Here is a 14,905-nt window from a genome sequence, read left to right on the forward strand (position 1 = left end):
TATTTGAAAACCTTAAAAGATCATTGAAATCTTTGCAAAATATTTGAAATATTTGTGAATTTTATCAAAAAGCATTAAAATATTTGTAAAATATTTGGAAATATTTGGAAATCTTTGCGAAACATTGAAATATTTATTAATATTTGAGAATTTTATCCGAAATTATTCAAATATTTGTGAAATCTTTGGAAATCTTTGCGAAATATTTAAAATATTTTTAAAATATTTGAAATCCTTAGAAGATCATTGAAATCTTTGCAAAATAATTAAAATATTTATTAATACTTGTGAATTTTATCCGAAATCATTCAAATATTTGTGAAATCTTTGCGAAATATTTCAAATATTTGAAATCCTTAAAAGATCATTGAAATCTTTGCAAAATATTTGAAATATTTATTAAAAATCGTGAATTTTATCCGAAATCATTCAAATATTTGTGAAATCTTTGCGAAATATTTATTAATATTTGAGAATTTTATCCGAAATCATTCAAATATTTGTGAAACCTTTGGAAATCTTTGCGAAATATTTAAAATATTTGAAAACCTTAAAAGATCATTGAAATCTTTGCAAAATATTTGAAATATTTGTGAATTTTATCAAAAAGCATTAAAATATTTGTAAAATATTTGGAAATCTTTGCGAAATATTGAAATATTTATTAATATTTGAGAACTTTTTCCGAAATCAATCAAATATTTGTGAAATCTTTGTAAATCTTTGCGAAATATTTAAAATATTTGAAAACCTTAAAAGATCATTGAAATCTTTGCAAAATATTTGAAATATTTGTGAATTTTATCAAAAAGCATTAAAATATTTGTAAAATATTTGGAAATCTTTGCGAAATATTGAAATATTTATTAATATTTGAGAACTTTTTCCGAAATCAATCGAATATTTGTGAAACCTTTGGAAATCTTTGCGAAATATTTAAAATATTTTTAAAATATTTTAAATCCTTAAAAGATCATTGAAATCTTTGCAAAATATTTATTAAAACTTGTGAATTTTATCCGAAATCATTCAAATATTTGTGAAATCTTTGGAAATCTTTGCGAAATATTTAAAATATTTGAAAACCTTAAAAGATCATTGAAATCTTTGCAAAATATTTGAAATATTTGTGAATTTTATCAAAAAGAATTAAAATTTTGTAAAATATTTAGAAATATTTGGAAATCTTTGCGAAATATTGAAATATTTATTAATATTTGAGAACTTTTTCCGAAATCAATCAAATATTTGTGAAACCTTTGGAAATCTTTGCGAAATATTTAAAATATTTTTAAAATATTTTAAATCCTTAAAAGATCATTGAAATCTTTGCAAAATATTTATTGATATTTGAGAATTTTATCCGAGAACATTCAAATATTTGTGAAATCTTTGCGAAATATTTCAAATATTTGAAATCCTTAAAAGATCATTGAAATCTTTGCAAAATATTTGAAATATTTATTAAAAATTGTGAATTTTATTCGAAATCATTCAAATATTTGTGAAATCTTTGCGAAATATTTATTAATATTGGAGAATTTTATCCGAAATCATTCAAATATTTGTGAAATCTTTGGAAATCTTTGCGAAATATTAAAAATATTTTTAAAATATTTGAAATCCTTAAAAAACCATTGATCTATCCGAAATCGTGCTAAATATTTGAAATCTTTGTGATAATACTGAAATCTTTGTACGATATTTGAAATCAATAAGAAATCTTTGTGAAATTTTTGATTATTTATTATTTGGACTAGAAACACTGATCTAAGCAAAAAAAAAAAAAAAAAGAGGGAAGTTTCTAGAAATCAGGAAAATATTCTGAACTCTGCTATAATTTAATCGAGGCAAAAGTGGATTTAAAATAGAAAAAAAGAAAGTTGGAACACTTACCCATCTGTAATTGATCGTTCTCATTTAAACGAGACTCGTACATAGAAGAGGGGGCCGGGCTTCCTCTGTTTGCTGGAAGGTCGTAAAGATAAACGTCCCCGCACTTTTGAGGAGTTACTACCTATTAAAAATGTGTAGGGAAAAAATTGTAACATGAGATTTTTATTAGTTAGCTTTTAACTCTTGAAAATTATAAGCTTACCCTATTCGATTGCACGTGCCAGCTTCGTCGTTTTCCATGCCTTTGCGACCCGTCATCAGCCATTGTTGGATCCATTCTGTTACCACCGAAACCCCCGTTCTCGTACTGTCCTACGAGAAGTCGCAGTCTATTTCCTGGACAAATGCCCTGAAAGGAAGATTTAATTAATTTAAACTTCAAAAAATTCAAAATAGTGCAAAAAGCGTGGCGATTCGGCGAATGATTTCAAATTCCCGGTCATTTCCCGGTTTTTCCGGTCAAGTATGGCAATTTCCGGTCAACTAAAAGTAACATTCATATTTGCCTCGGAACGCAAACATTTATTTTAATTCATGACGTTCATTCTAGACCGAGCGAAAAATTATAGAAATAAATTTTGTAAGAAAAAAATTAATTTTTACTTTAAAAAAAAAATCGTAACCAAAACCTAAATAATTACATTTTAAGTTCAAAAAATTTAAGTTTAATTGAACAGATGAAGGCTGAACTAAAACTATGGAATATTCGGTAAAAAATTACTTTCGAGAAAAAAATAACTTAAAAAAAACAGGTACATTTTAAAACCAGAGAGATGAATTTTCAACTAAAATGATAAATCTCTTACTAGAATAATTGAATTTTTTACCAAAAATATACAATTTTCAACTAAGAAGATTGATTTCTGCCAAAAAGGATGAATTTTCTACTAAAACAGATCATTTCCTAATCAAAAACTGAATTTTCTACAGGAATAGTTAAATTTTTAGTTTAAAAATTGATATTCAACAAATTAGTTTCATTTTCCACCATAGATGAATTTTCAATTTAATATTTTCTTTATCTAAAATTTGGAAGCGGGAAAGTATAAATTACTTTTCTAAATTTACAAAATTATTAAAACAATGAAAACTTGAACTTTTCTGTGCTCAGGAGTAAATTCCCGATTTAAACAATTTAATTTCCTGTAATTTTTCAATCAAATTGCCACTCTGACTAATTAGGATGATGCAAGGATTCGGATTTTTGCATATACGCAAGCAATTTCTCCTGAAGATTATCTTTTTAGTTATAAATTTTATTATTTGGTTGAAAATTTAACAATTTTCTTAAAAAGACATTCTTTTTTAATGCAAATTCAACTTTTATATAAAAAATTGGTCTTTTTGGGTTAAAAATTCAACTATTTTCTTAGAACATTAAAGTTTTGTTAATTATTCAAATTGCGTTGCAGATAAGTCAACTGAACTCTTTTTTGGATGAAAACTGATGAAAAATGCATCATTTTTACTAGAAATATTGCACCTTCCTTGGATAAAAATGCAACTATTTTGTTGAAAATTCAACTGTTTCCTAGAAAATTTAGTTTTTGTTTAAAATTCGTATTTTTGTATTGAAAAGTCAATAGAAATCTTTTTGTATGAATTTCAACTCTTATTTTTGTTGTTAAAAATTTGTCTTTTTGATTTAAAAAACCGTCTGTTTTAGTAGAATTTTCAATTTTCTTGTACAAAAATGCAACATTTTGATTGGAAATTTAAAGAATATGGTTAAAAAGTTATACTTTTTTGTTAAAAATTAAATTATTTAGCAGAAAATTAACTTATTGTTTACAATTCTTATTTTGGTGTTGGAAGAAGAACACTTTTTCGAAATTTTGTCTTTTTGATTTAAAAATTCACCTGGACTAAAAACTTTCTGGGTAAATAATGATTTGAATAATATAAGATTTTTTTAAATTAAATTGTAGTTCGAGTATTAAAAATTGAAAAATATTTGATTTTACTTCTGAAAAACTGTATAAACAATTTGAAATTGTAAAATCATTTTGAAATAATAAATTCATAGTTGTACGCTTTTATTAAATGTTTTAATAATATTCAAATATTTTTTAGTATTAATTGTTTCGTTTTTAAAAAACTCATCAGTTTTAGCACAAATTTAATCTTTTTTGGATAAAAATACAACTATTTGGTAAATAACTCAATTGCTTTGTTAGACATTCATCCTTTTTGCTTAAAAAATTCATCTTTTTGGATTCAAAATTAATTTTTTTTTAAATAAAAATTCATCTGTTTTAAGAGAAATTTAATCTTTTTCGACAAAGATGCAACTATTTGGTAGAAAATTCAACAATTTTGTTAAAAAGTCATCATTTTTGGATAAAAATTCGTCTTTTTGGATTAAAATTCAATTTGTTCGTAGAAACATATTTCTTGTTCAAAAAATTATATTTTGATCGTAAAAAGTCAACTGAAATCTTTTTTAATAAACAATTCAACTACTTGGGTAAAACTTTAACTACATTTTTAAACATTATTTTTTATTAAAGGCTTATGCCTTTGGTTGAAAGTTTATCTGTTTAGTGGAAAAGCATTTTTTTGTTAAAAATTATATTTTTACTGAAAATGTAACTTTTCCATTTTGTTTAAGATTGAACTTTATGAGTTTAAAGTTCTTCTTTTTTGGTGATGAAAAAATCATTTTCTTGGTTTTCAATTTCAATTTTGTTGGGTAAAAATGCATAAGTTTTGCGAAAAATTAATTTTTTGATGAAGTCATATTTTTTGTTTGAAAATTCAATTTTTGTAGAGAAAATTCGCCTTTTGACTTGAAGATTCAATCTCGATTTTCCACTTACATCCGAACTGAATCAATAGAACCCAATTAGAAAATCGAACTATTTTTGGTTCAAAATTCTTCTTTTTTTTAGTTGAAAAGACTAACATTCATTTTTTTGTTAAGAGTCGATTTTTGTTCAAAATTGAATTATTTTTTTGAAAAATCGACAATTTTGTTAAACTCATACTTCTTGGTTGAAAATTCATCTGTTTCGTAGAATAATATTATTTTTGGCTGGAAATTTTTAACTATTTGGTTGAAAATTAAAGTATTTTGTTGATAATTGGTTTTTGTTGGTTAAATCAAACAGTTTTTTAGTTTTAATTAAAATCTTTTTTTGTTGAAATAACTATTACATTTTTCGTTGAAAATCTATCTTTTCAGATTGAAGATTCATAATTTTAATTGAAAACTCGTTTGTTTTTGTCATATATTAATGATTTAAACCTAAAATTCAACTATTTTGTTGAGAATACAATTGATTGGTTGAAAATGAAATTTTTTGTTGAAAATTCATATTTTCGGGTTAGAAAACTGACTTTTCTGATCGAAAATTATTATTTTTTTTTTATTGAAATTTAATTCTCTTAAATGAAAATTTAACTACTCTATTTTTGGGTAAAAATTTATAGTTTTTAGTTAAAAATTGCACATATTAGGTAAAAAAAAGCATAGAAGCGGAAAAAGTTGAACTAAAAATTAATCAAACAAAATGTGGACTAACATAAGTTGAAAATGTATAAGATTTGTTGAAAATTCTTATTTTTCTGTACAATGTTAATCTTCTGCGTTGAAAATAAATCTTTTCTTGAAAATTCCACTATTTGGTTAAAATTCTATGTATTTTGTTTCAAATTCGGTTTTTCTTACAGAAAATTAATCTTCTTGGTTAAAAATGCAACTATTTGATTCAATATTTATATATTTTTCAAGATTTCATTGATCGGGTTAAAAATTTAACTACCCGGTTCAAAATTAAACTGTCTTGCAGAAAGCTCATTTCAAAAAATGCACCTCTTTATTTGAAAATTAATCTCTTATGGTAGAGGATTCAAATATTTTGTTTGAAATTCATAATTTTTAGCTTAATTAAATATTTTTTTATCTAAAATATAAACCTCTTCTTGGTTAAAAATATCAAATAATATGTTAATTAAAATCTAACGTGGTTTAAAATTTCATAATAAAAAAAAACATTTACGTAATTTATGCACGGCCCCTAATTATCCATTGAGAAAATTTTACATTTTTTTTCAAGGAAAAGTAGAGAAATAATGGCATTAGCGGACAATTTTAATCGCTCAAAAAAGAGTAAAATAACCTGTGATGAAAAAAAGTGTCATATTTTTAAAAATTCATCACAAAGAACCAATGATGATATTACCTGTCTTCCTCTCAATGCACAAAGCCACCAACCCTCTAAACCAGACGTATTTTGTTCCAAAACGGTAAGCACATCACCTTTTCGAAATGCTAGTTCGTCGGGCGCCTCTGCTATATTATCATAAAGGGCACGTGCTTTAACACATTTTTGCTAAAATAGAAACAACAAGATTAAAATATACAGAACCCTACTCTCTCTATAATCAATTTCTTATAATATTTTCGCGATTGAAGAAAAAGTCATGATAAGGAAATCAGTATCTATAAAAACAAATAATGATAAGACATTGAAAGAAGTGATGTAAAAATATTTATATATAACAAATAAAAATAGTAAATTGAATAAAAAAAAAACTGATAAACAAATTTTAAGCACAGATTTTCTGTAAAGATTAACGAATGTTTCGTCATTTTATAGATTTACGGATATTTTTTGTAAAATTTACTGAATTAATATCTTTCAACTGCAGACTCTAATACAAAAAGTCTCTACAATTTACAAAAAGCATTCGTAAATTTGTAAAATTACTTAGAATTCTGTTAAGTGTGCACAAAATTCAATGAGATTTACAAAAAGGTATACTGTCCCTATTTTAAAGGAAAATCCTGTAATTTCAACAAACTTGTTTTTCTCCGTGTTAAAGGATTTTATAGTATTTCTACAGATTTCCAAATATTTCCAGTAATTTAACATTTTTTCGAAGATTCTGAAGAAATTTTAAAATATTTTCACGGATTTCAAGAAATTCATACTATTTCAAGGAATTTTAGAGAATTTCCGAAAATTCTGAAGGATTTTTGTATTTGACGGAGTTTGAGGATTTTCAAAAAATTTTTCGGGATTTGAAGCTTATTGATTTTAAAATACTTCTAGAGAACAGTATAACACAAATGGAATTTCAAGGGATTCCTAGAGATTTTAAAACTTATAAGGTATATTTAGGTATTTCAAAAAAATTCATAAGATTGAAAAGAAATGATTGAATTTCCAAGGATTTCAAGGTATTTCAGTGATTTCTGGGGGTTTTAACAGTTTTGTTTAAAGATCTATAATGAATAAAATTAATTTAACTTAAATTCAGAGGATTCCTAATGATTTGGACTTATTTTAATGTAATTTTATGTATTTCAAGAAATTTCACAATATTTACAGGATTTCAAAGATTTATAGGGATTTAAAAGTTTCTATTTTTTGTAGCGAATTTTAATGAATAATTTTAATTTATATTTAATGGGTTTCAAACAATTTCCACGGATTTTAATGGATTTTTACGATATAAAAAAATTTCCGGAATTTTAAGACATTCCGAAGGATTTCAAGAGATTTCCAAGAACTTTCGGCTTTTTTAAGAACTTTTTGGGATTTTAAGCTATTTCTTCAAAATTCCAAGAATTTTGAAGAAATTAAACAAATTTTTTTTTAATTTTTCAAGAATTCCAAAGACTTTAAAGAGATTTCTAGAGAATTTTGGAACATAAATTAAATGAAATTTAAAGGAATTTATAGCGATGCAAAAAATTTGAAGGTACTTTAAGATATTTAAAAACATATTACCAGATTTAAACAATTTTATTGCATTTCAAAATTTTGAGGGTATGTAAATTATTTCTAGGAACTTATTTTATAGAGAACTTTAGTGAGTAAGTTTAATTTAATTTATATTCAAGCGATTTCAAAGTATTTCCATGATTCCTAAGAATTTAAACTTTTTTCTATAACTTTTTTTTTCGAACTACTGATTTCAATAGATTTGTACGATTTTGAAATATTTCCGGGAAGTTAAATGAATTCTAAAGGATTTGAAAAAATCTCAAAGACTTTTCGAAACATTTTGCAGGAAATTAAAATATTGTAAGCTACTTTAAAAGATCCCAAGAATTTTGAAGAGATTTATACAACTACAAAGAATATGTTAGGAATTACAATGATTTTAAGAGATTTCTAGAGAACTTTGGAAAATAAATTCAATGACATTTTAATGGATTCCTAGCAATTCCAAATTTTTAAAATGTATTTCAAGAAATTTCAACAGGTTTAAAGGATTTTATTGAATTTCAAAAAATTTCAAGGTATTTCAATGATTTCCAGAAATTTGACTTTGAATTCCAAGGATTTTACGAGATCGTTGGAAAATAAATTCAATAAAACTTCAAATGATTCTAGCGCTTTCAAAAAATTGATCAGATTTTAAGGTATTTCAAGAAATTTCAACAGATTTAATTGAATTTCCAAGTTTCAAAGATTTCAAGATATTAAAATGATTTCTAAAGATTTAAACTTTTTCCAGGGTGGTCGTTTTAATCAAAGAAAAAAATTCCCGGTCATTTCTCGGTTCAGAAATATTTTTCAGGGTCAATAAAAAAAATCGAACTCTAAAGCTAAACATTTTTCCATTTGAAGTAATACAAAATAAACTATAAATTAAAGCTGCGAAATATAGAAATTTTAACTTTTATAAATTAGAGAGTATAAAGATTCAAATTCAATTCTAAAAATATAAATCCACGACATTATTTTCTATTCTTTAAATTAAAGAACCAATCAATGAACTTTAATATGATCAAAATTGTATTATTTTAAGCAATTTAAAGGTAGAAACATTAAAAATTGAAAAATTAAATTTTTTTAACTGAACACTTCTTAAATTAGAAGTTAAATTATTTTCATTTTTAATACTCTAAACATCCTTTAAAATGATTAGAATTTTTTTCAGAACATCTAAATACCCTATCAAATGAATGGAATTTTTCCTAGAATTTTTAGAAAATCCTGTACATTTGAACAAATTTCTATAAAATCTTCCAGATTCTTTTTTGGCAATTTTGGAAATCTTTTTAAATATTATCTTGAAATAATTTAGAAAAATGAAAAATCATTTTTAATTTTCGGAGGAATCTTAAGAAAATGTTTTTACTCCCTTTAAGCCTTTCACAATTCTTAAAACGCTTCTAAATTTTATGCTTGAATTCTGCAAAAATCAATATTTTGTTTTAAATTAGACTGTGGCTATTTGCACCGAAATTTCGGTACAAATAGCCGAATTTTTTTGGTACAGACACTTCGTTTAAATTATTCGAAATCATTTCAAGTTTTAAATTAATTTTTCTAAAACTTCTAAATAACTCTGAAAATTATTCGAATTTTTTCTACAAATAATAAGTGTTTAATTGTTATTTGAACGATATAATTCAACAATTTCACTTGCAACCTAAACATTTTTTAAATAGAACAATTAAAATTGTAAATATTTGGTTACAATTTATTCGTCATAAACAATAATCAAATATTGGTAAATATTAATGAAAGCCTTTAAAATTACGAATATAGTATTATGAAGTTATTTTTAAGTTAAAAATATTTTATAAAATTTCAATCGAACGTTTGCATTTTTTTTAATGACTAAGACATTCAAATTGAAACAGTTTAATTTTGCCAAATCAATTATCGTGCAGATTAATTTTTTAAATATTTTTTTAATATTTACAGTTGATAAAATTAGAATGTTCGTTATCAAATATTTTCAATTTCAAATGCTTTAAATTTAAAATTATTTGACCCTGGAAGACTGCATTTTAAAATTCTTTAAATTAAAAATAAACGTCTAAAGTGGAAAAATTTTAAAGAAGAAGAATTCTGAATTACGCATTGTAAACTGAATGATAAAATAATTTAAAAGAATAAAAATGTAACCGATTTCAAATGAAATCTACTTATAAAAGATTTTTAAAGTTTCAACGGATTTCTAGAGAAGTTTAGGTAATAAATTAAATTTATTTTCAATTTCATATAAAAGATTCCAATCGATTTATACAGATTTTAACAAAATTCAAAGATTTTTATGGTTTTAAAAATATTTCAAGAGACTCCAAAGGATACCAGGGTGGCCGTTTTAATCAAAGAAAAAATTTCCCCAGTCATTTCCCGGTTCGCACATTTTTCACGGTCCATCAATTAGAAAATTCGAAATCTAAAGCTAAAAATATTTCTATTTGAAGTCACGAAAACCAAGCTGGAAATCATTTCAAGCAATTTTAATCTGGAAACATTGAAAACTGAGCGCTGATATTTTTAAAATAAAATAAACAGTTCTTAAATTAGAAGTTAAATTGTTTTTATTTCAAATAGTTTAAAAAATCTTCAGAATTTGATTTCAAAATCTTGAAAAAACTACAAATTTACATGTTGTTTTAGATTTTTTAAAATTTTAAATTATTTTGGAAATTTTTCCAGAACTTATATACATTTTTGGCCTATTTGCACCGAAATATCAGAATAAATAGCAGGATTTTGTCGGAATACGTTGACACGTTATTTAAATTATTTGAAATAAATAAAAATTTTACATTAATTTTGAATGTTTTCAGAATCTCGAAATATTTACTAAACTTACTGGAATTTTTTCTATGAATAACAGATGTTCAATATTTATTTATACAACAAAAGGGAAAATTTTAAAGCTCAAAGTTTCTTTTCCTTTTAGTTATTTTAGTATTTTTAAAGTTAAAATCTGGAATAATCCTTAATATACAGTGCAATTTTGAAAACCATTATAATTTATATTCACAGTTGAAGCAACAATTTTTTTATCCAAAAATTGTAGATTTCAAAGGCTTCAAAATTTTTGATGTTCATGCTTTTAAAACGGCATTTTTTAAATTAAATATTTTCAAATTGCGCATTCTAAACTGAATGATATAATTGAAACACATAAGAATTTAACTAATTATTTCTCAGAACTCTTAAAAACAAACTTGAACAGATATTTTTTTTCCTAACAATCTGTGAAATTCCCGGTGAAAACATAAATTCACTGTCATTACCCGGTCCAGCGACCACCCTGGATATTAACATACACAAATCTTTCCTTTGTAGCGTGTCGACTTTTGACACTAATTCCTCCTAAATTTTTGTATTATTTATTCAAATGCTGCGATTAAACTATAATCCTTTTCAATCATGAATTTCCCCATTTCCCTTCAATATTTTTTGCTCCTTTGAGATAATTATATGAACTACTCTAATATTATTGAAAAAAAGACATTAAAATTCTTTTTGGATTCTGAAAGGACTGAATCAAACAGGTATTTCTTATGATTCATCTTATTATAAAATACATATGTTCTTACCGGATTTAAGGTTGTCGGAATGATCTCAGAAGTTTGAGGTAGCATCCTGAGGTTCATTTGGCTGCTTCAGTTTTTCAGCTCACAGCCTCAAAAAGTCTCAAAACAAATCGCGGTTGCACACAATCTTTAGCTGGTTCAGCATAATAGATCTACATCTACATATACGGGTAGAACGTGTATAGCTATATATATATACAGACCACTAGATCTACATTCTACACGTACGAGAAGAATAAATCTTATCGCGAACACATTATACACTTGATTCAGTCCCTATTTGGAACAACTGCACACTGCACAGTATCAGCAGAAAACCGCACTTGCACTAAAGGATGCTCGAAAGAGTACTTTCTCAATCGGGAGTTGTTTTCTGCAGTTTAACTCGGTTTTATTTTTACGCTCGAGGTGAAAGCTGAGTCACACGATCCATACTATAGTACTACGATCTTCTGCACACCCTCCGTCTCCGTGGGCATCAGTGAGACTAACAAAACCGGGCGACCGAGCCGAGCATTCCCGACTCTTAACGATGCTCGCCGAACTTTTTTCCGACATGTGGATTGTGGCAAAGATAAAATCTTTGATTGCGGACAGTTTTAGTGTTCTAAGGAGTTTAGCTGCTTGGAGAAATTCTTACGAACATGAGAATATACTCGACCTTCACGTCATTTATAAGCATTTTGAATTAGGATTTAAACATTTTTATTTTCTGTCTTTATTGATAATAATTAAATAATTCAAAATTTCGCGGGGAAATGTATCGATTTAAATTGGCAAGGGCGCCTAATTTAAATGATAAAAGAATTAAAAGTAATAGAAAAAATATTATTCGCATTAAACAGTGCTTTACTGAGGGTTGCTATATCACAATCTCTAAATAAAAAAACCAGACATACATCTAGAAGATTAATAATATTAATGCAAACAAATTTTTGTTTATAAATAGATTTTAAACACTTTTTAGTTGAGTTTTCAAATAAAAAAGATTTATTTTGAAACTAAGAAATTAATTTTTAACTAAAGTGATGAATCTTCATCCGAAAATATAAATTTTCAAACAAGCACTTAGTTGAATTTTCCATCCAAAAGATTAATTTTCCATGAAAAAAACTAAAAAAGACTCATTTTTATCAAAGTACATGAATTTTCACCGGAAAATGATTAATTTTCAACTAAAATTAGAATAGCTAAAATGTGCGAAATATAAATGCTCAACCAAAAAAAGGATTTTTAAACCATAAATAATTAAAGTTTCAGCTAAAAAAATTAATTTTCGACCAAATAATTAATTCTGAACAAAATAATTAAATTTTAAACGCAAAAGATGATTTTTCTACGAAAAAATAGACAGTTTCAATGAAATATATAAATTTTTAACTAAAAAAAATAATTTACAAACCAAAACTAGGATAGTTCAATTTACAATGAGAAAAGTAAATCTTAAACAAAAAATACGAGATTTCAGCAAAATCAATTGATTTGCAACTAAAAATATAAATTTTCAACCTAAAAGATGAATTTTCCATGAAAAAAATAAAAAAGTGAAATTTTCTACAAAACAATCCATTTTTTAACGAGAAAGATGACATTTTTATCAAAAAAATTAAATGTTTCACAGAAAATGGAATAATTATAGAGAATTTTTAACTAAAGTGATAAATCTTCAACTAAAAAAATTTAACAAAATGAATGAATTTTCAACTAAAAAGATAAATCTTCTACCAAAAATAAAATACTTAGATTTTCAGGAAATAAAATAAATTTTCAACCGAAAAAGAAACGAATTTTCAACAAAAATGTTAAGTTTTCATTTTTTTAGTTAATTTTTACATTTTCGACCAAAAATGTAACGGTTACACTTTCTGTACACAAAATTAATTCTAACGAAGAAAGAACTAGTTTCAGGCCAAAAAAAAAATAAATTTTTAACCAAGAATATGAATTTTGTACCAAAATAGATGAATTTTAAACAAATTACATGAATTTTGAACCAAATATTTGAATTTTCGACTTAAAAAGATAAATTTTAAACCAAACATGTGCTGTTTACATTTTCCGCTATAACAATTAATTTTCAACTATAAAACATAATTTTCAACAAAATAATTAAATTGAAAAAAAAGGTTTTTTCAGCTAAAATGATCATTCATCAACCAAATAAATCAATTTTTAGAAATTAGTTCTGCTTCCAACTAAAGAGTTGAATTTTTAATTAAAAATAATGAATTCTCAATGAAAAACGTGATATTTGATATTTTAACCAAAAAGGATTTTAATTTCATACCAAAAATAATTAAATTCAACCAAAAAAATTGAGTTTTTAACAAAATAGTTTGAATCCTCATCCAAAAGAGATTAATTTTCAACAAAATAGTAAATATTTGTTTAAACAACAAATGCTTTAAATTGTCTTAAACGCTCTATAAATGCTCTGTTCGAGCCTAAATGCTGAGCATATTCTCAAGAGCATTTGTTCAACATAAACTCTTGGGCATTTAAGAACTCTAGACATATTCAGAAATTTGAAAACCAAAATTGGAATAGTTCAGTTATTATAAAAAAAATTCAACAAAAAAAATAGTTTCTAGAATAGTTAAATTTTCTATTAAATTATTGAATTTTTAAGAGAAACAGGCGAATTTTCTACAAAAAAAGATACATTTTCAAGCAAGTAATTAAATGTTTATTTAAAAAAATTAATTATTAAATTAGAAAATAACAATAAAACAAGATATAGTTTATATAAAAAAACGTATAAAAGGGAGTTTCAACTGAATTATTAAGAATCTAGATGCAAATTTCAAATTTGCCGCCAATGAAAACAAGTTGTGACGTCAGCTGGAAAGATGTCTACCCGCTGAGGGCCAAACAATAATGCCAATCCCATTGGATGAAACCTATTTTTTAATAACTTGGAAACAAATGATTTTTTACGCGATGTATATTTGGATATTATTTTTTATTTTTCAAAATCTTCTAAATTAAATGCCAGACTCCCCAGGAAAAAAGAACCGATAGAAAGCGAGTCTGTTTGAATTGCGTATGTCATTTTCAGATTAAAAGAATAAAAATGCAATCGGTTGGCCACATTTTGAATCGGTCACCTGTGCGCGTTGCTTTAATGTGCATATGAATGGGGTGAGATTTAATATGAAACACTCAATGGCAAAAATACGAAGCGAGAATTTGCCAATTGTGGGTAACCTCAGGCTGTGTTCAACTGAGTGGACTATGCAGATTAAAATTTTAAAGAATTAATTGTTTCGAATCAGAAGTATGAGATAATAAGTTTGAATAGCACAACGCTGATTAATAAAAAATTACAGAAATTCAAATCAAATAATATTGTAATATATTATAAGTGATGCGACAATTTATTTATAAATTCAATGATTGTTTAGTTGTAATTCTTTTCTTAAAGTAGTTTCATTAGATTATCCTGTACAGGAATTATAAGATTTACACTGAATTAAGCGTCACCCTACCGAAAAGAATCTTTGAGTATATACTAAAAATTCTTTAGGTCAAAGAAGCTCAGAGAAATTCTCCGCAGGCACTCAGGTAGATATTTTTAAAGGTCCAGGTAGCTCGTTTAAATGGTCTGAAAGCTTTAAAATATCCTTTCCGAAATTGAAATAAGAATACGATCATAAATAACAAACAGAGAGGCTGAAATTGAAATATGAATGCGATCATAAA

At 25.1% G+C, this 14,905-nt stretch overlaps 1 protein-coding gene across 1 annotated transcript in view; it reads right to left on the reverse strand.

The window, feature by feature from the left end:
* LOC117170298 (breast cancer anti-estrogen resistance protein 1) overlaps positions 1–11,658 on the reverse strand; it is a 41,812-nt gene extending 30,154 nt beyond the window's left edge. The window contains exons 1-4 of the mRNA XM_033356971.1: positions 11,207–11,658; positions 6,081–6,230; positions 2,099–2,245; positions 1,897–2,017 (exon numbers count right to left, since the gene is read on the reverse strand). Of these exons, the coding sequence (XP_033212862.1) occupies positions 1,897–2,017; positions 2,099–2,245; positions 6,081–6,230; positions 11,207–11,263 (475 nt within the window). The 5' untranslated portion in view covers positions 11,264–11,658. The remainder of the gene's footprint in view (positions 1–1,896; positions 2,018–2,098; positions 2,246–6,080; positions 6,231–11,206) is intronic.
* Between the last annotated feature and the right edge of the window lie 3,247 nt (positions 11,659–14,905).

The sequence above is a fragment of the Belonocnema kinseyi genome, chromosome 3 (genome assembly GCF_010883055.1).
Source record: "Belonocnema kinseyi isolate 2016_QV_RU_SX_M_011 chromosome 3, B_treatae_v1, whole genome shotgun sequence".
In the NCBI taxonomy this organism is placed as follows: domain Eukaryota; kingdom Metazoa; phylum Arthropoda; class Insecta; order Hymenoptera; family Cynipidae; genus Belonocnema; species Belonocnema kinseyi.